Source organism: Cibotium barometz, chromosome 5 (genome assembly GCF_041138505.1).
Source record: "Cibotium barometz isolate CiBa-2024 chromosome 5, ASM4113850v1, whole genome shotgun sequence".
NCBI lineage: Eukaryota > Viridiplantae > Streptophyta > Polypodiopsida > Cyatheales > Cibotiaceae > Cibotium > Cibotium barometz.
Genome location: NC_141050.1, coordinates 51,522,043 through 51,546,656, shown reverse-complemented (window position 1 = coordinate 51,546,656; position 24,614 = coordinate 51,522,043). Strand labels below are relative to the sequence as shown.

Genomic DNA, 24,614 nt, shown 5'->3' with positions numbered 1-24,614 from the left:
CAGAACAACTTCGCTTTGACATGAACACAGGGCCCAATGAAAGAGACATGATGCTATATTATCATTGCCCTACGGTGTCTTCCCAGCTACATGCACATCACGTTTGAAGACATGGTGGAAACTGGGTTCTAGACATCCCACTCAGCATTCAGAAGAACCCTAAAAAAGATTCAATCATGCCAAAACTTCTATAGACACGAGTTCGACGACCAAGTCTTTCAACCTCGATAACAGGTTCTGAGGGGGACAGAACCTACATCACGTAGGGGGGATGTTAATCCCATTTTGGATTAACAAAGATGCTCCTCCAATTGAGGACATTAATAAGTGTCATGTAAAGGCACTATAAAAGTTGTATTGAGATATTGGCCACCCAAGGCCTTAGCTAGTAAGTTTTGGGCACCCAAAACTTACTAGCTAAGTGTCATGTAAAGGCACTATAAAAGTTGTATTGAGATATTGGCCACCCAAGGCCTTAGCTAGTAAGTTTTGGGCACCCAAAGTGTGAATAAGGGCCAGTTGTATTAAAGGCAATTCTCATAATGAAATGATACAATCCCCCTTTATGCTATGAAAACTCTTGCTCTTTGTCTTGAGAGAGAGAGAGAGAGAGAGAGAGAGAGAGAGAGAGAGAGAGAGAGAGAGAAAGAGAGAGCTCGAGTACACGTGCCTCTTCCATGCATGCGTGTGTGTGCCTCTTCCATGCATGCATGTGTGTCAGAGAGTGAGAGGTTGATTGCCTTGCATTCGTGGTACAAGCGACTTCGTGGTGATAGTGTGGAGGTGGAGTTTGGAGGGGTGGAGCTTCCAAAGTGAGCCTCAAGGGACGTGAGCTCAAAGCATTGGTAAGTACCCAACGATTGTTGTGTTTGTTGTCTCTCTCTTTTGCGGTTGTGTGGAGTTTCTTTTCTTGGGAGGTGCAGTAGCCCATAGCAACATCTGATTCTGATAAGCAAGCTTCGAGCTGATTCTGACAGTTAATTCAAAGAAAGGAAACCCGACCAAGAAAGTAAATGTACCCGACCAAAAAAGTTGGTGAAGTTGGCAAGGTGCACGACTGTTGAGGGGCAAACGCGTGAAGTTGGTCTGGTGGGTGGCGCAATCGGGTGGAGTAGGCTGCACAGGCCTAGACCATGCAGGTGCTAATTAACACCAATGTGCCGTAGACGGGAAGGTGACACAAGCAGGTAGAGAAAAATGTATATGCGTAGCCTTGGGGGGTAGAGGAGGAGTTTTGGTGGGTAGAGGAGGAGCCTCGGGATTCGATACCATGTTGAAGTCTTGGAGCTCACATGGTGCGCAGGAGTAGAAGACTGTGGAGAGTGTGATAGTGACTCAGAGTGTGTGTGTGAGAGTAAAAACACAACAATGATTGGCACAAGTACTTCTTTTTATAGGCTTGTCTAAGCCTTTGGCTAAATTAAAGGCCTAAATCACAGGAGATAATATCTACCTCAAAGGTGCTGACATCACTACTTAACTAAAGGCTTAAGAGGGTGTTCCCATGTATACACACTTACTCATAAGATTAGGGCTATACGAGGGTTATTTATTTGGAACACATACACACACATAAAGGGCAGACTATGAAACCCAACAATGGTTTGTAATGAAGCAATTTTATATGCACATGCACATGTATGGGTTTATTAGGCCTAGGCACATGGACCTTGGGTCTCTTGGGCATAGATTTGGGCATGGGCATATTATTAGCTAGTGTGAAATGGACAAGCACTATATAAGTGACTTTGGTCTAGGCTATTACAGGACCTTTTAATACCTTTTGATATCTTTTACCCTTTATCATTTGATGATATTACACATCTACCTTGGAGCTTTCAAGCTTCTATGGAGACGTCCCATGTCTTAGACTCCATGTAAACGATGTCTACATGTCTCTAGACTCCATGTAAATGAGTCTCTTCTCCCTCCCTTCCTTTCATTGGCCTACTCCATGCTGTGAGTAGCCTCCTTTCTTTTATTGTTTCTCTTTATTTTATGATTAACTTTGAGTGCATTTTTTGAAGCCAACATCTCAAGATTTTGGAAATGTAGAAAATGGAGCAATGATTACAATTAAGACAAGAACTAGATTAAAAAATTACGTAACCCACCAAGGAGGAAAATTCATTTTCACATGAATCACTTCAAATATGAGCCGAGGTGGTCATATCCAAAGAGGTCATTATGATGCGCAAGGTTTTTTTACACATCCGAGAGATCCCATTAAAGAAATGTTTCCAAGAGCATAATTAATTGTGTCTTTTATTTAAGAGGATTTATCTTCTTATTATCAGAAACTACCAACAGTTTTCGATCACTTCCTTGCGATAAGAAGTCCTTAGGGTAGCTTCAATCGAGGTCCTTGGCATAGACTCCTCTCTAAGCAAAACAGGAGAATGAGATGGATAGTAGGTGGTGTATGAGAAGAGTGCTCCTCAAGTAAATGGAGTATATATTGTAGGATCCACATAATGGAATAAGGAATAAAATACCTAAGTGTTGCATTGAGAGTGCACCTTAACCAAAAGGAGTATATATTGTACGATCCACATAAATGGGAAATGAGGAATAACATTGGGTTGACTCTAGGAATTGAGGATGCGCTTCCTGGCGACAATGACGGAATTCACGTCGTCGTCGGACGGGTGGAAAATAGAGAGAACATCAAAGCCGGCGTCACGCAGCATGTCAGGTTCCACCACGTGGTAGAGGAAAGCGCGAGGTCCGTGGGCGCTTCTGAGCGCGAGCGCAGCGCCGCTCGCATGTGGCGGGCGAGGTGCTGCAGGATGTGCGCCTTGGCCGACCGGTCCATCTCCACCAGGGCTGCCAGAAACACCACGTCGTAGCTCGCCAGGCTCTCCTCCACGTCCAGGATATTAACCGTGTGGAAGGCCATGCGGGCGGCCAGATCCGCATGGCCGCCGATCAGCCCTGCCGCCAGCTCGTTTGCTTGGCCGTCCAGGTCGTAGTTGTCGAAGGCCGCCCACTCCATGTGGTGCGCCGCCAACACAATTGATGTTAACGGCATTGGGCCGGATCCAACGAAGGCCACTCGCTTAGGGGCCGTTTCTCCTGCTGCCTGCAACAGCAGCTTGAACTCTAGCAGGGCCAGCTTCCTGTAGTTGCTGTAGTAGGGGAAGAGGTGCAGTTGGGTATGCGGCTGCGGGAGCCGCAGCAGCATCTCCGCATAGTGGCGCTCCAGCAGGCCCTCGGCTTCGCCGGATAGCTGGATCAGATTGTGGCGCACTTCCTGCAAGTGCGGTGCTAGGTGCTGGCTTACGTCGATGTCGCAAGGACGCAAGCAGAGTGCCACCAGCTGCGAGAAGAGGGTGTTCACCCGTTCACAAGGACTGAAGGTCTCGAGCTTGGCAATCTGCCCGTGGAGTTCCACAATGCCCTCCGCGAGCTGCTCACGAGAAATGCTCTCCTCTTCTCCTTTCGACAACAAGAACTCTTCTTGTTTCTGTATTTCCATGAGCATAGTGATTGTAGGGTTTAGAGGGCTATGGCTTGTGGAGAGGATGCGGCAGCACACGCCCATATAAAGGATCACAGGAGCCCTAGGGCATGCGTGGCATACATGTGACAACATCGTAGGCATACGTTTGCGCAAATGACCGTTCCTCATACACGCGCCCTCCACACGTGCCCGGTCCTATACAACCTATATATAATAATGGGTGATGTTCGTGTTGAAACGAACAAGGTCGACCTAGCCCGGTCCTACCAACAAGTCAGATTGGGCATGGACTTGCAACATTCTTATTAATGGAGGTCTTAAGTTCGAAGTTTTACTCTACTTTAGTGTAATGTGAAATTATGGAGATGTACATATAGAGAAAACCATCGACCCAAGGCCTCTAAATAAAGACAAAAGAACAAAAAATAAAACTCTTCCTATACTACTGACAAAAAAGGGAAGGTAGCTAATGTACATGTCAACAAATTGGGGAATTACAAAAGATAAAACTCCTCCTAGTGACAAAAAAGGGAAGCTAGCTAATGTACATGTCAACAAATTGGGGAATTACTATGAGAGTTATGAAACCAATAAAATACTAGTGGTGCACAAGAACCAAGAGGTCACAACCATGTTAAATGGTGGTAATGCTGCCACAATTATCATTAAACATTTTTTGGAAATCTAGGGAAAACTACCCAATGATAGAGGAAACAAATGTGATGCAAACTTATGGAGGGATTTAAAGGTTTGGATAGAAGGTAATCTACATCTAATTATAGAGAAAGCGAGGAAACAAGGCTAGTAACTAAGATAAAGGGAACTTACCTAAAGTGCTTGTCAATAAATTTGGGGTATTAGTGAGAGTGATGAAACTAATATAGTGGTGCTCAAGAACTAAGAGGTCAATAAATTGGGGTATTACTATGAGACAGTGTTGAAACCAATACAGCGCTGCTCAAGAACCAAGAGGTCACAAGTATTTTAGATGGTAGTATTAGTGTCACCATTATCACTAAAAACTTCTCGAAGATCTAAGGAAAACAACCCATGGGGAGGAAACAAATTTGCCTATAAAACTAGCTAGTGAAAACCCCTTAAAATCTTGTATGCCCTACTAAAGATCCCCTTTAGCAACCCTTATGCAACCCTACTAAAGACCCCCTTTAGCAACCCTTATGCTAGAGAGTCACTCTTCTATAGGTCCTAAAAACTAAAGAAATGGAGATGCATGCAAGAAATCCCACTCTAGTCACCACATTACCACACTAGAACAAGAAGACAACACTCTAGTCACCACTCTAGCCACACATTCTAGTTACCACTCTAATCTCCCACTCTAGTCACCATTCTAGCCTCCCACTTTAGTCACCACTCTAGCCTCCCACTTGTCTCTCACCCTAGTCACGGCTCTAGTCACACACTAGTCTCCCACCCTAGTCACCGCTCTAGTCACACACTAGTCTCCCACTCTAGTCACCACTCTTCATCGCCCACTCTAGTCTCCCACCCTAACCACCACTCTAGTCTCCCACTCTTCATCGCCCACTCTAGTCTCCCACTCTAGTCACCACCCTAACCACCACCCTAGCCACTAGTCTAGCCTCATACTTTAGCCTTCCACTCTAGTCACTACTCTAGCCTCCCACTCTAGTCATACATTCTAGTCACCACTCTAGTCTCCCACTCTTGTCACATAGCTCTAGCCTCCCACTCTAGTCACACACTCTAGCCTCTTAATCTAGTCACACATTACCATGCTACAAGATCACACTCTAGCCTCCCACTCTAGTCACACATTACCATGCTACAAGATCACACTGTAGCCTCCCACTCTAGTCTCCCACTCTAGCCTCCAATCCTAGTCACACATTACCACACTGAACAAGCAAACATCACACATGCAAATACAAGAGGCGAATAGGGAAGAGTAGAATCAAGATTGGATAATGGGATTTTGCCCAGCCATTAGTAAAAAGTACATTATATACAAGACCATGTTTACACAAGTGACCACCTACTAAGACTAAGTGTCTTATTATCATTTCCATGGTCTCAAATTCATTTAAAAAGTGGTTTTGTCTCATTGATATATCATATGTACCCACCATCATCATGACAAATTTTAAAGGCGTTAATGCAAAAAATATTTCATCATGCAACCATACTTATAAAGGTTGCTTGACCAATACGTAGAGACACTTTAGCCGTAGTGATTAACCATCCCCCCTCACTAATGTAGATTTTGTCCTTGGAATTGAGTAGTGGTAGAGGGTTGGTAGATAAGAAACTTGTGTAACACTTACTTGAAGTAAAAGAGATATGGATAGAAGCATGTCTCTGTCAACACTCAAAGGTTATCAAGTACAAGAACCTTAACTTGTAGAAATAAGCAATCACGTGTGGAGAAAGTCCTAGACAACATGATTCCATATAAGCTTAAAGTTGGAGATAGGGTTAGCCATTTATTATAGCATCTTGTGCTCTTTCATCACTTGAGGATTGTGGAAATATGGAAAATTGAATACACACTAGGTGTTTCTCCCTTATTTCATCAAACACCTAGATCCATCACCTTACCATGGGTATAAATGTGGGTTAATGTGTATACTTGGATGTATGGCATAAACATGGGTTGATGTGCACATACTTTCGTGCATATGGCATTAGACCCTCTAATAGCGATCATTATTAAGGAAAGGTTTCCTCAAGGATGGTTGCACTCCCATAACTACTTATACTATTGGGTTTGTGGCACCCCACAAACCCAATAGTATAAGTAGATATATGGCATTAGACCTTGTAATAGCTATCATTCTTCAGGAAAGGTTTCCTCTAGAATGGTTGCACTCCCATATCTACTTATACTATTGGGGTTTGTGGTACCCCCGCCATTCTAGAGGAAACCTTTCTTGAAGAATGATAGCTATTATAGGGTCTAATGCCATATATCTACTTATACTATTGGGTTTGTGGTACCCCCCTCTAGTTTCTTTTGATAGGTGTTGATGCGTTTATCATCTTGAAAAGAACCTTATGAATCCTTGGCTACAATTTTGACCTCAATCATCCGTGGAGCCTATTTTTTGATGTATACAATTCAATTACAAAACTTCTAACTAAGGGCCTTCTTTATATAATGGACCATACCAATCTAGTCAATGCCATGTGGAGGATCAATCTCATTATATTTATTAGATTATGGATGCACCTCTATGTATGAACGCACAACTACTTGTGGGGATCCCTTATTGGTGTCTTACTTGTGTTAAAGGCAACTCATCAAAAGCTGGAGGCTCAACATTTGCATCTTTGTCTTATGTTAAAGGCAACTCATCAAAAGCTTCTATAAGGATTGATTCTGGATCTTCAAAATGCATTCATGGAACCACCTAATCATGAGCAAAAAAACGAGGCCTTGGTTCCAAGACTCCTACTGCACAAGCTTCCGTGTGATGCACTACGATAAATGATGTAAAGGGTCCCCTTCTAGGAGGAGAAGGGTTAGAATCCTTGGTCCTCTTGGCAAGCTTCTAATGAACAAATGACTTCACAAGATTGTTAGCAACTAAGGAAAAATTAGGGGCTATTTTAAAAAGATGTTTGATATTGTTGGGCTATTTCACCAAAAACTTTTTTTAAGAAAAATTACCCAAATAGTTCTAGTTTTTGATGGGTTTTAGAGACGAATTTGCCAAAAGTTACTACATACTACCATATAAGATAAAAAAATTCAAAGATTTGCCCAAGTTGTCTAAAATTTTAGTTATCCATACTATTTTATTGGTGTCTTATTTTTTACCCTGGTTAGTCAGTCTGTTGATTTATTTTCATCATCTGCTTTTGGCATCAGACCAAAAGGCAGACCTCCCTTCGAGATGATAGGAACAACACCCTTGGTTTGCAAGGGAAGCTTTGCGTTGTTTCCATCATCAGATACTGTCTTCTCGGTCTATTCTGATGCATGCTGCTTATTCATCTTCCCGGGCTTATCTGTTTCTTGCTGCATATCATTATTCGTTACCTTCATCATCACTGCTCGACCAGCTCAGAGCACGATGCCTTCAAAGGTCATTGTTGAAAGCAATGAGTAGCCTGTTTGGAAAGAGAGCATACGCTTTGGTGGTCACAGCTACTAACGGGAAGCCTTTTCCCACCAGTGGGCTTGCGGGGGATCTGCTTAGTATGGGCCATGGTTACAGGAAGCAAGAGCAACACATAACTATGTGCACAACACATAGCAGCATAACAGGAAGCAAGCGCAACATAGCAGCGCAGAGTTTAAAAAAGAGAACCCTGGAGGCATCCTGGAGTTGTCTTATATGGCATATACATAGTGTCCATATTGGTGGACATGGAGGCATCCTATAATTGCTTTAGGATGTGGATGACGTTGCCATATGCATTCCACAGGCATGATGACCTATAAGAAGTTTCGAGATGGTTGGATCATGCATGGTCATGATTTTGGTATTGATGATACACATGGCTACATGGCAGATGATGTTCATGATGGTCTTTCATGGGAGGCATTTTACGAGTCATGGAACGAGAGGATTGGATCCTTTGAGGACACTTGTCAAGCATGCTTACACATATACTGCTTTCGTAGAGCAGTGGAGTTTGCATGGGCCTTGATAGCTTCTATGACATCTACTAGCCATCGTCGCATTGATTTCCATTCTCCTAGACTGACCCATTCATTGTATTATGATGTGAAAAATGATGATGATGTATCATGCACACCATGCACATGATGATATTGATACACGCGCGCATGATGATACTCATGCACATGATGATATTATCACATATACACATGGTGATGATGTTGACACATATGCACATGATGATGATATATGTGGTATTGATATGTGTGGACATGATCTCGAGGGAAGAGGCATGACATCTAGCACATCGACCATCATCATATATGATAATATGTCTAGTATGTCTAGGTCCTAATTCTCTAAAGATCATAGACTGTGATGCATTAGATGATCGTGAGGGCCGATTAGAGGATCTTGAGTATTTGATTAGTGATGCATCCATTGCACACAGGGTTAGAGATACTCTGCAGGATACCCATGAGCATAGGCTGGGCCGTGATGAGCATAGGACTAAGGTTCTTGTGTTAGATGTGTTGGGCTATTCCTCTAGACTTTTCTTATATGGGGATATATATGGTTTGACCACTACTCCTAGCTCTCATAGCATACCTTGTAGTGTTCATTTAGATATAGTTCTTGTGTTTGACTAGTCAGGCATAGTGCATGAGGATAGTGATGACTTCATTGAGGTGAGACCTCATAGGAGAGGCATGATTATACACACATATCACATGGATCCTGATAGCTTTGCATTTGACTTAGGCATTCTCATAGATCTAGTGATTATGGAGGCACCTTTGATGCAGGCATACCATACTTGTGATGATACATCATCTTTTGGTCCAGGCCTTGACTTGGACTATGAGGCATTCTTTCATGATGGGCCATGGCTATGCATTGATATGGATCCAATTTATTCGGCATTCACTTTTTGTCCTACTAGATATCATCTTGAGAGCCTTGTGCTTATTGATATGGCACGCCATCATGACAGTACATTCATCTTCAACCTTGGCGGATATTTAGGCCATGATCTTAGTAGCATATCTTGTGGATTTCCATTTGATCTGGGCATCCTTGGTAACCACCTTTTCATGGTGGGGTGGCATTATTTCACATTTGATCTAGGTGGTTGCATGCTCGTGACTTGGGGTGATACGACTTACCCTTTTGATGCAGGTGGCATGAGATTTATGGTTATGATTAGGTGACTCCTTAGTTTCACGTTCAATCCGAGAGGATGCATTTTTAGCCTCATCATCAGTGTTGCTCTACATTCCTTTCCATTTGATCTGAGAGGGATCATGGCACCTTGGTGAAGACATCAACATTTAATCACGGATGTGCTTGTTGGCTTTTGTATATAGCCTTTGTGTATGTCTCTTTTTATGCACACCCACCCTTCAATTTTGAGGACTAAATCATTGTAGGAGGGGATGGATTGCGTTGGGTCTCTTGGGCATAGATTTGAGCATGGGCATATTATTAGCTAGCGTGAAATGACCAAACACTATCTAAGTGACTATGGTCTAGGCTATTACAGTAACTTTCACAATACCTTTTGATATCTTTTACCCTTTTATCATTTGATGATAATACACATCTAACTTGGAGCTTTCAAGCTTCTATGGAGACCTTCTCCCATGTCGTAGACTCCATGTAAACAATGTCTACATGTCTCTAGACTCCATGTAAATGAGTCTCTTCTCCCTCCCTTCCTTTCATTGGCCTAATCCATGCTTTGAGTAGCCTCCTTTCTTTCATCATTTCTCTTTATTTCATGATTATAATAGGAAACTGTGAGTGCATTCTTTGAAGCAAACATCTCAAGATTTTGGAAAAATAGAAAATGGTGCAATGATTACAATTAAGTCAAGAACTCGCTAAAAAATACATAACCCAGCAATGAGAAAAAATCATTTTCACATGAATCACTTTAGGTATGAGCAGAGCTGATCATATTCAAAGAGGTCATTATGATCTAGTTACTCAATAGTGAATAGTGTGCAAACATCTCTTAGTTAGATCAGATGTATTGCCATTTTCATCAATAGTCTGGCATGTGCAAACATCTCTTAGTTAGATCAAATGTATTGCCATTTTCATCAATAGTCTTGGCATGGGAACACATAAGAATTTCATCTTTGGGTGGACATTAAAAGGGGAAAAGGGGTGTTGGCACTAGATTTGAGTGGACATTGAAAGGGATGCTAGATTTCAATTCTCAACTTTCATATATTCTAATGATTATACTATGAGGAAAAAATATGGTTGAGCATCCTACAAGCCATGTTGTAAGCATGACACCTAGGGGATGGCTTTTTAGGAGACTACATAGGGCATTTGGGACCACATCGTTAAAGATGATCTATGCAACTCTAGCACACTACAAAATAGGCTATGTGATTTGTGTAGATTGATATCCTCATATTGATCCATACATGGGATTAGTTGACTTTGTGAGATTGATACCCCCATATTGATCCATACATGGGATGAGTGGACTTTACTATCTAAGGACACTCCATCCTTACATGTTTGGGTTTGAATAGGCATCCAGATGGTTTTAAATTGGCCCGAAAGTTTCACTATAAATGCAATTTTGTTAGCACTCTTGATGTTAGCTAGTGGATATCAAACAATGATATTGCTCGAGTCTTCTTCTACCACACAGTACCTACATAGAACTCCTAGGATTGGGCATGATCTACAAAGGCTATTAGAGAGTGGCTATAGCCCATATTCACTCTCATTATCCCCCTTCATTGTATAGGCTTAGCTTTCTCTACAATATGGCCTTTATCTTTACAATTCTAGATCATCCATGAAATCTCCCTGCATCAAAACATATGTGTATGGAGCTTACAACCATTTATTGCATTACATTAGTAATATAGTATTGTCTTCCATCTCACCGAAGTTAAAGTTGTCCATTGTGGATCATCCTAGTTTTTACACATTATATATTATATTCTCTTATAGAATATGTTTCTAGCCAAGATTAGTTAATGCTTGTACTATTTGTTATAGGAAAAATCTTAAAGAATTCTTTTATGCAATTTGTTGGTGGCTTATTTAGTCAATAAGCAATCTCAAGATTGTATTTTAAAGTATTGATCATGCTTTCTATCAATCCCCATGCATCTCACTAGATGTGACTATATAAAAAGACCCCAAGATTCTTGTCTTGGATAATAAAAACTTATCTTGCATCATGTGCATTAATGTCTAGTGGGAATAATAGCTTGTGTCAAATTTGCCTCTAGAAAGAGGCGTGTGCACAAAAGAGAGAGAGAGAGAGAGAGAGAGAGAGAGAGAGAGAGAGAGAGAGAGAGAGAGAGAGAGAGAGAAGAGCTTTAGGTGTATGTAGGCCATGATTCTTGCAAATGGGCCAACCATTGCATTGCAAGATAATGCTTTAGGAGTGCCCCTCCATATCCACTTTGAAGGAGATCGTCATTAATATGGATACATAAGGACTTGCACCATGATAATTGAGTTTGCTCAAGCTATTATTGGGACTAGTTGAGTGGATGGATTTACCATCCTACACATGGAAGCATTCATGAGAAAATAAAAGAACTTCATAGCAAGCTATTTTGATGTGTTTTTGAAATTGTGCACAGGTTTTTTTTTTACACATCCGAGAGATCCCATTAAAGAAATGTTTCCAAGAGCATAATTACTTGTGTCTTTTGTTAGGATTTATCTTCTTACAAGAAACTACCAATAGTTTTCAATGCATTGAATGATCACTTCCATGCAATAAGAAGTCCGTAGGGTAGCTTCAATGGAGGTCTTTGGCATAGACTCCTCTCTAAGCAAAACGGGGGAGATGGATAGTAGGTGGTGTATGAGAAGAGTGCTCCTCAAGTAAATGGAGTATATATTGTAGGATCCACATAATGGAATAAGGACTAAAATACCTCATTGGTGTATGAGAAGAGTGCACCTCAAGCAAAAGGAGTATATAATGTAATGGGAAATGAGGAATAAAATACCTAAGTTTTGGATTGGGTTGACACTAGGAATTGAGGATGCGCTTCCTGGCGACAATGACGGAATTCACAACGTCGTCGGACGGGTGGAAAACGGAGAGAACATCAAAGCCGGCGTCACGCAGCATGTCAGGTTCCACCACGTGGTAGAGGAAAGCGCGAGCTCCGTGGGCGCTTCTGAGCACGAGCGCAGCGCCGGCTCGCATGTGGCGGGCGAGGTGCTTCAGAATGTGCGCCTTGGCCGACCGGTCCATCCCCACCAGGGCTGCCAGAAACACCACGTCGTAGCTCGCCAGGCTCTCCTCCACGTCCAGGATATTACACGTGTGGAAGGCCATGCGGGCGGCCAGATCCGCGTGGCCGCCAATCAGCCCTGCCGCCAGCTCGTTTGCTTGGCCGTCCAGGTCGTAGTTGTCAAAGGCCACCCACTGCATGTGGTGTGCCGCCAACACAATTGACGTTAACGGCATTGGGCCGGATCCAACGAAGGCCACTCGCTTAGGGGCCGTTTCTCCTGCTGCCTGCACCAGCAGGTTGAACTCTAGCAGGGCCAGCTTCCTGTAGTTGCTGTAGTAGGGGAAGAGGTGCAGCTGCGTATGCGGCTGCGGGAGGCGCACCAGCATCTCTGCATAGTGGCGCTCCAGCAGGCCCTCGGCTTCGCCGCATATCTGGATCAGATTGTGGCGCACTTGCTGCAAGTGCGGTGCTAGGTGCTGGTTCACGTCAATGTCGCAAGGAAGCAAGCAGAGCGCCACCAGCTGCGAGAAGAGGGTGTTCACCCGCTCACAAGGACTGAAGGTCTCGAGCTTGGCAATCTGCCCGTGGAGTTCCACGATGCGCTCCACGAGCTGCTCACGAGAAATGCTCTTCGGTCCCCCAGTCCCTGATTCCTCCTCTCCTTTCGACAGCAAGAACTCTTCTTGTTTCTCTATTGCCATGATCATGGTGATTGTAATTCAGCTTGTGGAGAGCGTGCGGCAGCACACGCCCATATAAAGGGAAACAGGAGCCCTAGGGCATGCGTGGCATAATCGTGGCCATTCGAGGCATACATTTGCGCATATGACCGTTTCTCATACACGCCCACCGTTTCTTATGACCGTTTCTCAAACACGCCCACCGTTTCTCATACACGCCCGCATACCGTTTCTCATACACGCCTCCTCCACACGCCTTCCACAAGCTGGGTCCTATACAATAATGGGTGATGTTCATGTTGAAACGAATTGCCCCCCTCTCTCTCTCTATCTCTAAAGTTGACTTTTTTTATTAAAAAAAAGCTAGTAAGATGGAGTGTGCTACACTTGGCACTTTGGACCTATCATCAATGCTTCTTTCTTTATTTAAAAAAAATCTAACCACAAAATAGAGTGTGACAACATGCTTGTCTTGTTTGTAGACTCTTCAAATTTAATTCTTTTCTAAGGGAATTGGTGTGATTAGATTTAAAAAGTGAGACAAGCAATGTGTTTCCCACACTTTGTTTTTCAAATCTCCATGATCTATCCTTTGAGAATAATTATTGCATTCATCAATAGTCTTTGAAAATATAAATATAACCTCCTACAAGTACGCACAAATCAAGGTTGTATTATTAGGGCCTCTTTTATAAGTCAAATACTTAAAAGTTATAAACAAGTTGCAAATACCTATTTTCAAAACAGTGTCTTGCCATGTAGACTTACACCTACTAATCAAAACATGTTTACACCAAATCTTAGTCACTGAATACTTTTGTTGTCATGGATGTAGTGCTTTACATCACTTTTTCACTGAACATATGTAAATTGTTTACATGGATGTAGTACTTTTTGTGCAGCATATTACTGGTTTTCCTTTGTAGTCTCGGTGCAAGTCAAAAAATGGTTCTCCTTTATAGTATTCTTTGTACATGGATGCTACACGCAGTCCTCGCATTTGTTTTCTTTACTAACTTCCAGACATGGTTAAGATCTCTTCAGTGGGTGGATCTTGTTGTTTGCTTCTTAAGCTCCCCTTGAATTACGATACAATTGATTTTGTAGTAAACTTTCTGCACCACTGATGATAGGTAAACTTACTATGTTGTGATGACAAGTAAGCATACTGCCCACAATACAAATGATTCCACTGCATCGATGACAAGTAAACTTGATAGGCACATGCAATTAATTATCTGCTCCCTTACACAACTAGAAGGTAGATTACATCTATGGCATGTCTTCAAAAGGCATGCTATTGTATATGTCCTCGTATACCTCACTAGTTAATCTGTATACATTTGGCTCACCCTCCACAAGATACAAGGGAAACTTAAGGCATCTGGTTTTGGCATCTCCTCCACTGACCGTGCACACAAGCATCACAAAAACAAGGCAAGTTTCTACATCTCAATGCATGCCTATCTATACTTGAGTAACCATTCACACAATGCAAAGATTGTGATCCACTCACACGCATGCAATCCCAATGTACATCACCAACCTTGATTTCCCAAAATACCCGGTTACTCCTTTTGTGGACAACATGTGGTTTCCACTATAGCTCATTGCATTGAGAAATTCCACCACACTTGCTGAGCCTCCTCCTCCTCCTCCTCCTCCTCCTCCTCCTCCTTCTAGTGAGAATGTGGATGCAAGGGCAAGCTAGCCATACAGTGTCATGTGTCTAGGTTCATTTGCACCTTTCTTAAGGATCTCACACCCTTGTCACAATAATCCATTGTTCTCGCATCCCTTTGATCATCAATGACCTAGTCAAGTGTAGGGTTATTGTTGCTAGGATTGGTGAGTGTAGATAGGGGTCAAAGCATGTATTGGTGCTACCAAAAGCGGTGTCTTGGAGATTCCTTTTCACGTAGTGAATTTGGGGGGAAACAATGGACATAAAGAAAAGGAAAAAGTGTTGCCTTCAAATAATTGCAACTTCGTGCCCATGACCTCCTTGTTGGTAAACGACCATCCTTCACTCTCCCTCCCTCCCTCTCTCTCTCTCTCTCTCTCTCTCTCTCTCACACACACACACGCACACACACACACACACACACACACACACACACACACACACACACACACACACAGAGGCAAGACAGATTCCATCGTCATACGTCTCTCTCTCTCTCTCTCTCTCTCTCTCTCTCTTGTGTAGAGTCAAGACAAACAGTCATCTTCCTACCTTATGCATCTGTATCCCATGTAGAACAACTCGATGCCTAGATGCCATTCATTATTATTGGCCTGACTCTTGAACAAGGCATCAATTGTCTATCGTAGCCCAAGCTCCAAATATTCAGCTAGTTCCTAGTACTAAGAGTCTTTGAGTTGCGATTAGTGACATCCTTTTATTACACTGTACGAAGGACTTAGCCCAGTGCACGGAGTCACAAAGTTAAGAGGTTTCAATAGAATGGAGAGACATTGATTCTAGGATACTGAGGTGTACATACGTAAACACATTGCAGCTACAGACTGAGCTGGGTACTTAGCTGATGAGATGTCAATAGCCTTAATTTTGCATTTGAGTCATGATTGCTTCATGCCATTAATGGATGGTTGTTTTCTGTAGGTTTCACCATCGTGGGTCCACGTGTGAGCATTGCAGCACAAATTCCACAAGAACTCATACCAAGAATGGAGATTACTGGGCTGCAAAGAGGAGAGAACACAGAAGCAGTGCAAAGGATGTCAAAACGATGAGAGAAAATGACTAGGTTGATGAAATCCAAAGAAAGAAGAGTTGTAGAGCTGTGGCCAAGTGCTGGGGCAAGGAAACACAAGGATTGATAGACAAAATTAAAACAGAGATTCTTGGGCAACTCTTCCTACTTCCAACATTTCGTGGGCTACGACCACCAACAATGGAACTGGAGAGAGCAATTTTTTCCAACATTCGCAAAACCTTGTCTGAAGTGAAGGTGCCTCACTCGAGTAATGAGTTGCATTGGGTATACATAGGAGGAACATCATTTCTACCAATTCACGCTTGCAGTGTGAGGATGACAATGGACTCTTCCCCTTGTTTACATGCCAACGACGACAGGTGCATCGTACTACCAGCATCATGTCAGATATTAAAGACCTTGTATTAGATTCTAGGCAATAGAGACCCGTGTCTCCCCAAACAAAAAAGATATATGTCGAAAGAGGATTGGTAGAAAGGCTTTTGTGATGCATCCAGTGCATCTACTTGACTTGCCTCAGGTAGGCAATCTATCCTTGAATGTGCTCTCAGTTACCTCTGAAATCCTCTCAAACACTTTGCTGAGGTGGCATTGTGTTTTACTTTGCACTTTGCAAAGCTCGTACAGCTTTCTTATCCACTTTTTTCTCCCATTTAAGTACTTAAGTACTTTTTGGAGTTCTTTTAAGCATGCGTGGGAGGTCTCAAGTACACTTAGTAGCTCTCAAGTACTTTTTGGAGTCTTTACAAGTACTCTAACACACTTCAAAGAACTTTCCTGAGAGTGCTCTAAGTTTGAAGGACTTCTATGTACTTCCTAAAGTCCTACCTAGTACCCCTAAGAACCCTCAATCAATGTCTAATGTCCTTCTAAGTACTCTCAAACACTCCCAACCACTATCTAGAGTACTCATAGGCACTTTTTGGACTGCTTGGGAGTGGTCTCAGCCACTTCCAAGCACTTTTTTGGAGTGCTATCAGGCACTATCTAGAGTACTCATAGGCACTTTTTGGAGTGCTATCAGGCACTATCTAGAGTACTCATAGGCACTTTTTGGAGTGCTATCAGGCACTATCTAGAGTACTCATAGGCACTTTTTTGGACTACTTTGGAGTGGTCTCAGCCGCTCCCAAGCACTTTTTGGAGTGCTATCAGGCACTATCTAGAGTACTCATAGGCACTTTTTGGAGTGCTATCAGGCACTATCTAGAGTACTCATAGGCACTTTTTGGAGTGCTATCAGGCACCATCTAGAGTACTCATAGGCACTTTTTGGAGTGCTATCAGCCACTCCCAAGCACTTTTTGGAGTGCTATCAGGCACTCCCAAGCACTTTGTGAAGTACTCTTAAGTATTTTCTAAAGTACTCCCAACTACTCACACAGGTACTCACAAGTACTCTTAGATACTTTCTAAAATACTCCCAACTACTCACAAGTACTCTTAGATACTTTCTAAAGAACTTCCAAGTACTCTTAGGTACTTTCTAAACTATATCCATGTACTCTCAAGAACTCCCAGACAAGCACTTTCTGGAGTACTCTTAGGGACTTTCTAAAGTACTTTCAAGTACTGTTAGGTTCTTTCTAGAGTACTTACAAATACTCTTTTCTAAAGTGCTTCCAAGTACTCTCACAAACTCCCAAGCACTTTTTGGAGTACTCTTAGGTACTTTTTGAAGTACTTTCAAAAGATCCCAAGCACTTTCTGGAGTGCTTTCAAGTGGGCTCAGGCACTCCCAAGCACTTTCTGGAAGTACTCCTAGGTTCTTTCTAAAGCACTTCCAAGTACTCCTAGGTACTCCCAAGCACACTCTGGGGTACTCTCAGGTAATATCTGGAGTGCTCTTAGATGTAAGTTGTAACTGCAATTGTTTGCAAACAACTCTTGTAGAGTGATCTCTTTGTTTTAACTATAAATTTACATGGTGTATTGGCACAGGTGGAATTTTATAAAATATTTTAAGACAAACATCCTGAAGTGAAGATTTTCCTTAGATGCTTTGAGGGTCTCAAGCCTTATTTTGTGTGCAAATTGAAGGACCGAAATACTTGCTGCTATGAGTATCATGTGCAGGTTGTGTATCTTAAAATGCGACAAGGGAGGTTTGGACAGCATGGATTGGCTTGCAACTACAATTGTAAAATCTGTGTTCCTGAAATAGGTGGTATTATATGTGCAGCAACAAAATCCACATTTCACAGTCTCACAACTCTTTGGGAGTCCCTACTATGTACAAGACCACAGAATTCGGCATTCCACTCAAAGAGATGCTTGTTAGGAATGTGTGGTCAATGTGGTACAGGAAGGATGGCATTGTGTGCTTCAGAGGAGCATGATGACAAATACACGCTTTTTGCTAATGTGAAGACACAAGAAGTGGATGAAGAGAGCCACAAAAAAAAAAGGATCTTGTAGTTCGGCAAGTAGGGTGCAAAAGTTTCATTTCTTTGTTCAAGGACAAGCTAACCACTTTTATCAAACATAACTATATTTACATGTGGCAGCAGGTTGACCAATTCAAAGATTGTTTACAAAAGTTCCCACATGATGTGGTGGTCTTAGTGGTGGACTTCGCAGAAAATTACTCTTTCAAAGTGCAGAATGAGATCCTATAAATGCATTGGTATTCAAACCTAGTGACCATCTTGGTTCATATCTCTTATGTGTGCTCGGCAATGGGCGATATCAAAAAGACCACCCATTTCTATATCTCTGATGAGACAAGGTCCATGACACTTTATTTGTGCAGCACTATTTTCTTTTGCATATAATAGGGGGTTGAAAGAATAGAGCAGCAATCTAAAGCAGCATTGGGTGTGGTCAGATGGTGCAACATCGCAATTTAAAACAAGGCGTCCGTTCTACTTTGTTGCAAGGTACTTCGAACTCACTGGTCTTGAGATGATGTATAACTATTTTGGATCAGGACATGGCAAGGGCGAGCATGATGGGGTTGGAGCAGTAATTAAGAGAACGCTGACAAGTGAGCAGTTGAAGCCAAATGGATGGACAAAAATTATATTACACTTTTTGTGCTGCACAAAAACCCATAGATGAACTATTATATGGGGGCGAGTGCGCAGCTTGTTTTCATCCCCCCGACATTGGCATACACACTAGGATGTGAACTTCATCTTTTAGAGAGTAAATATGGCACAATTATTATGCCAAGTGGTAGGATTACTAGTTTTTTGCATGCTTGGAGTAGTTCCCATTGGTGTGGTTACCGCAGTGGTGGACTTTGTTGAGAACTACATGTTCTCACCTTACCAAGGAGAGATACAATCTAAGTACCACTTTTTAGAGTGGGTAGGTATAATATCTTCAATTATTATGTGATGTAACAGATAGCTTTTGATTAGCGTATTTAAGATAAAATTGTATTACACTTTTTGTGCTACACAAAACCCATCGATGAACTATTATATGGGGCGAGTGCTCAGTTTGTTTTCATCCCCCCGATGCTCAAGACATGGGCATACACACTAGGATGTGGACATTTCTTCCACCTTTTGTGCATCTCTCTCTCCAACTGGAGCAATGTGCTATAGATGCCCAATATATACATATATGACATTGACTTGGCTACCTATCGAGTGTAATGATCTCTTCCCTACCATAACATAGATTGATCCATAGATAGGGAGACCAGTCTCTCACATGATGCGAGAGAAATTTTTGGCTATTTCTCATCAATCAGGCATTGAGACCATCCCAAAAAGCTTCGAGGGAGCTAGAAAAGATGGAGTGGATTGAGGTAGAGTTCTCGTTACATGTTGTTCTAGAGGAGAGGTGCTTGTGTTGGTCCTAGTGGCACATTAGTAGAGTCTTATCGAGAGCGAGTAACTACTAAGGAGATTGCACGTTGTCGTGCCATGGCACGTCTATGGTGTGAAACCATGCATATGAGGCCATTAAATGCAAATCCAGATGCATGGGATTAAGTGCCATGACTTGAGTCATTATATGATGCCTAAGTACATATGTTCATATTGTAAATGAGGTTCAATAAGACGAGCTGAGACTGAGTCAGGTCTCAAAGCCTGTGTACATAACGGGTGTAGTAGGTGTTTTAACACTTGGATAGTGTGATGTTTTTAGTGGAGGAAAAGGGCAGTCTTTTGCTATGCAGATGCATGCTTGAAGGCCAGGCAAACAGTGGAGAAATGTGTGAGTTTTTGTGAAGTGCACAGGCTGATAAGGAGCCATTTTGGAGGGCAGATAGCAAGAGCTGGGAGTGCCTGATGGGTATGTGATGAACTGAAGAGTTGTGGTCAGACATGCTATGAACAACTTCCTAGAAGGAAATTTTTGCAGAGGAGCTATAGTTTGAGATCTTTTTAGCACCCAAGGTGGGTACTTTTCATCCGGAATAGCTACAGATGATAGATGGCTAGTTTGAAGCAGCTTTTATATGCCAATGATGAGCATACTGTGGTGAGACCCAGGTGTCTGGACATAGGTGGTCATATGGAATTCAAGGCCATAAAGTTGGATTGGTGATCGGGTGCGTGTGTGTTGCATATATGTATGTGATAGCCAGACCTTGGTGTTCAAAGGTCTTGAGTGCTCCTGACGCAATACGCATTTGCAGAGACTCTGTCATCAGAAGAGGAGGGGATCTTGTGAAGTTATGCATCAACACACATCTTGCAGCCAAGTCAGTAGTGTTGTTCATGCTACTCGGTTTAGTTGCAGTCTCATTGACCTGCCGCAATTCTGCCCGCTTCGAGAGGCAATGGTTGGAAGTTCTATGATTTTTCAATGAAGTGTATCTGCATTGAGCCTTGAAGATGGAAAGTCTAAAGAGAAAATGGCCGAGGTCTATCACCGTTTTTTTTCCGTTTTCTCAGTTTGAAACAGCTGGCTACCTGTATAAACTGCTAGTCAGAAGTGCTTCGGGTGCAGTGAGAGATGTAGGGGTGATATCTAGTGCTACATGTGGGCAGGGAGAAAAAGTCAAGTCTGAAATGGCAGCTTCACGTAGAACGAAGATGACGCAAGGTGGTGGCTTGCGTGGATTTTTTTTAAAAGGAATATCCGAGTATTAAGCTGGGAAAAAAGGAAGCGCAACGTTTTTTTTAATTTGGGAAAATCCGATTTTTGAGCTGCAAAAAGCGAAGGAGCCTGATTCTCTTGCGAGAAAGAAATGGGTAAAGAACCAGAAAAATCAGATTACGAGGGGGAATATGTAGAAACGGGGGAGTGGAGAGAACCAGAGGGAATTCGACCAGAGATTCACAAATTATGAGGAAGGTTACTGTATAGGGCATCCTGGGGCTTGAATTAACGATGAAATGAAGCGCTATTGAATGATATGATCTTCAAAAAAATCCTACAACACATGACGAATTCAGAATTTGGCGCATACGACAGTGAAGCAGCCGTATGGGAATAGCGAAATCCATAAAATCGCTACTTTTTTTTACTCTTAGATAAGTGATTTTATTTTTGTTGTTACTTACGATTTCAAAAATCGTATAGTCTAGGAACCCTTTAAGGTTTTTGAGAACAAGAAGGTTTTAGGGAAAAGGTTTTTTATGGGTTTTGAGAGTCTTGGAATAAGAAATCATCAAAAATACAAAAAGTTTCCTGGATTTGGATTTTATTGGTAAAAAGCAACTTGGTTGGATTTTGGATTTTCTAGACATGGAATGTCCTTCACATGAAAATGTTGTACATATGCCATATGCCATCTTTTGCTTTGTGAGTTGTTGGAATTTGAAAACAGGTTTTTTATGAGATCAAGAGACATCTTGAAATGATGGAGTTGGCAGTATATGATATATGTGGTGAACGATCACATGTATATGGAAATCTTTTGTAAATTGTGTTATGCCTACATGTGATATGATTGAGGCATTTGGAAAAAGAGTCACGAGATCTATGCTTGGAGCTGGTCATGCTCTTGACACACAATTTATGTGCAATCATCAAGCTGAATTTGGGGATGTATTGAAGTGAATTGTCACATGTACATGTCAACAAAAATGGAGATGTCTTATGCTCCTTGAAGAGCTATCTGTTTTGTTTCCTTGTTGGGATTTTGGAAGCTACTCTCACAGCCAGAAGTCTCGCACTTTCCCAGCGATATTGCCCACGTCACGACAGCAATTTGGTGATCCCGATGTGAAATTGCTGGGGTGAGAGTGTGGTGAAATATACAGGGAAGCTATGGCTGAGAATCCTGAGGGTCAGAGGGTTCATTTTGACCCCGGGGTTATGCAAATGTTTCAGATGTTTACTATGTATATGCAACAGCAACAAGCTGCTGAGAGGGGGCAAATTTCCACGACTAAAGCACTGCAGTCAATTGTGAAAAAGGTGGATCAATTTGATGGTAAGGACATCACAAAGTATCTACGCAATTACACAAAGGAAATGGAGCTAAACAGGGTGACTGAGGAGGATATGGTTAGAAGCTTTGAGCTGGTATGTGTTCCTGAAATAAGAGAGCGCATAAGAGGATTACAGGCAGCACATGGTGGCAAAAATTGGGAGGAGTTCAAGCTTGCTTTGAAGGACGATTATTTCATGGAGGATTCCGAGCGGGTGACCAAACGAACTTTCTTGGAATGGGTCACACAACCCAAAATGGGAATTTCTGCCACAGAGTTGCTAAGAGAGTTTGAGAAGCGCTATGCCCAGTTGTCAAGGATAGAGCGCACAACTTTGGACAGGGAAAAAACAGAGCTCTTCTTACAAGCAGCTGGGAAAGACCTCCAAGAAAAATTGGAAATTCTCCTTGAGGATAAGAATACAGAGCAGGGGCTAAAGAATGATTGGAATGATGTCGAGGATGCGGTCACCATGCTAGCAAAGCGACAGCGAAGGAGGGATAAAATGGTGATGAGCTCGCCAACCCCTATAACTGCTGTTACCCCTGAGAATCTACCAAAACCAGCTGCTGCAATCCCAAAGGTAGAAGGGCCGATGGATGAGCTTATTAAGGGCATGCGAGACCTAAAACTGAAGATGTCCAGGATTGAGGAAAAAGGGCTACCATTAGGGCAGGCTTCTATGCAAAGGCCTCAAAGCAAAGAAGGGTTTACATTCAGATGTATATGGTGTGATGACCCAAAACATGCGAAGAAAGACTATGCTAGTTATAAGGAAGCTCTCAAAAACCAACTTGTATTTTTCAAAGATAGGAAAATCCACCTTACAGAGACTGGTCTTCCATTAAGTACAAACTTTGGGAAAGGAGGGATGAAAAAGCTGGTTGAGGATATGGCTGCTAGCCATGCCATCTCTATGGTTGAGGATATGGCTGCTAGCCATGCCATCTCTATGATTGAGGCAGCAACCTATGGGTTAAAGGCTGGTCAATCAAAGCAGGAATCTGAGAATGATGAAGATTATGAGAATGAAGATTTTTGGCCATCAACAATGGAACTAATTGCGTCAAAGAAGGTGTCTAAGCAGGCTTTGCATGAGGCAAGTGACTGTATACATCTTGAGACTGGCTGGGAAGAGCCTGTGGATTCTTTATCTTTTCATGCCTACATTGCAAAATGCCAGAATAATGAGGCACAAGTAGAGGAAAAGCATAAGAGGGAAAATGAGGAAGGAGGGCCATAAAAGGGTCACCCGTGGTAGTGAAAAGAAGGATCCTGGGCCATCACATATGCCTCCACCGCATAGCAGACCTCCACAGGAAGTATCAATGGAAGAAGTGCCAGCAAAAATGAAGCATGAGAAGGAGAAGGGTAAAGGGAAAAGTCCACTCTACAAGCTTCAATCTGATATTGAAGCCGCAACAGACCTCAAAAAGGTGCTTGAAGAGAGGATTCTAAACAATAGGGTGGAATTTACACTGGAAGTCTTGGGGATTGCAAAGAAAGAATTCCATGATGAGATAATTGATATTATACGAAGGAAAAGGCAGTCCATAATTGAATCTATTCCATCACAAGGGGAGGCAAGCACTTCCAAGACTCATGGAGTACAGGTACAGCAAAAGGAAGAAAGAGAGAATGTGGTGGAATGTAATCACTCTGCTGAAGGGGCACGACAAGTGCGCTTTGTGGATGAGGATGATGAAAAAGAAGTTCTTACAAAGAGTCATTACTCCAGGAGCCATTGGGCAAGGGCAACCACTGAAACCCTTGTCAAGATAGGTGACTTGGAAGAGCCGTATGTCGCTCTAATTGATCATGGGTCTGAAATAAATCTTATGGCTAAAAATCTCTACAACAAATGTAAGTGGCCAATGGATGTAGATCATGGGTGGATGATTAAAGCAGCTAATAACTCATCTGGAGAGCTCTATGCAGCCTATCCAAATGTAAGGGTAACTATAGGGGATGTGAAAGATGATCAGAACTTCTTTGTTCAGGAGATGTCATCGTATCCCCTCATCCTTGGGCAACCCTACATTACAGCTGTGAGGATGGAAACAAAAGTTTTGGACGATGGCTCGGCATATGCAAGAATAAGGAGTAAAGATGGCAAGAAAGCTGTCCAGTTCTTGGCAGTTTGCATTAACCATGAAAGGAACCGTGAGTCTCTTCGAGCACAGTCACTCCCAAAGATAAACAGAGAATTCATGAACTACAGGGAGATGAGGGATTTTGGCCAGGTGCCATTGTAAAGCGGGATTCCAATGGTACAAAGGAAAATGAGTTCTCGCAGGACTCAATCAATGTAAATAACTTTTCAGCAAATTTTCAGGGATTTTCTAGTTATGGGTCACTGGTCTTTGTAAAAAGCAAGGATTTAAAGCGTGGCATGCGTCGACATGTACAAAATGAACAAAAAAGTCTTGAGCAGTGTGGTCTTTTGGAGAAGAATGAGTTTATTTCAGGGGTGCTTGATGAGGTGTCATTTGTGGATACTATGGATGTGCTTTTTGCTATGGAAAGAGTATGCTTACAGGGTGG

The 24,614-nt window shown here is 42.3% G+C and overlaps 1 protein-coding gene and 1 pseudogene across 1 annotated transcript; both read right to left on the bottom strand.

The window, feature by feature from the left end:
* Positions 1-2,247: 2,247 nt before the first annotated feature.
* LOC147638619 (putative nicotianamine synthase 4) lies at positions 2,248-3,497 on the bottom strand (annotated as a pseudogene).
* An 8,101-nt stretch (positions 3,498-11,598) lies between these two features.
* On the bottom strand, positions 11,599-13,052 carry LOC147638618 (putative nicotianamine synthase 4). The gene has a single exon (XM_086796061.1). The coding sequence runs from the start codon at positions 13,013-13,015 to the stop codon at positions 12,098-12,100; it is 918 nt and encodes a 305-aa protein (XP_086652187.1). The 5' UTR covers positions 13,016-13,052; the 3' UTR covers positions 11,599-12,097.
* Positions 13,053-24,614: the final 11,562 nt, after the last annotated feature.

Excerpts from the sequence above, each read along its gene's own strand:
- LOC147638618 (XM_086796061.1), bottom strand. The coding sequence starts at position 13,015 with ATGATCATGGCAATAGAGAAACAAGAAGAGTTCTTGCTGTCGAAAGGA.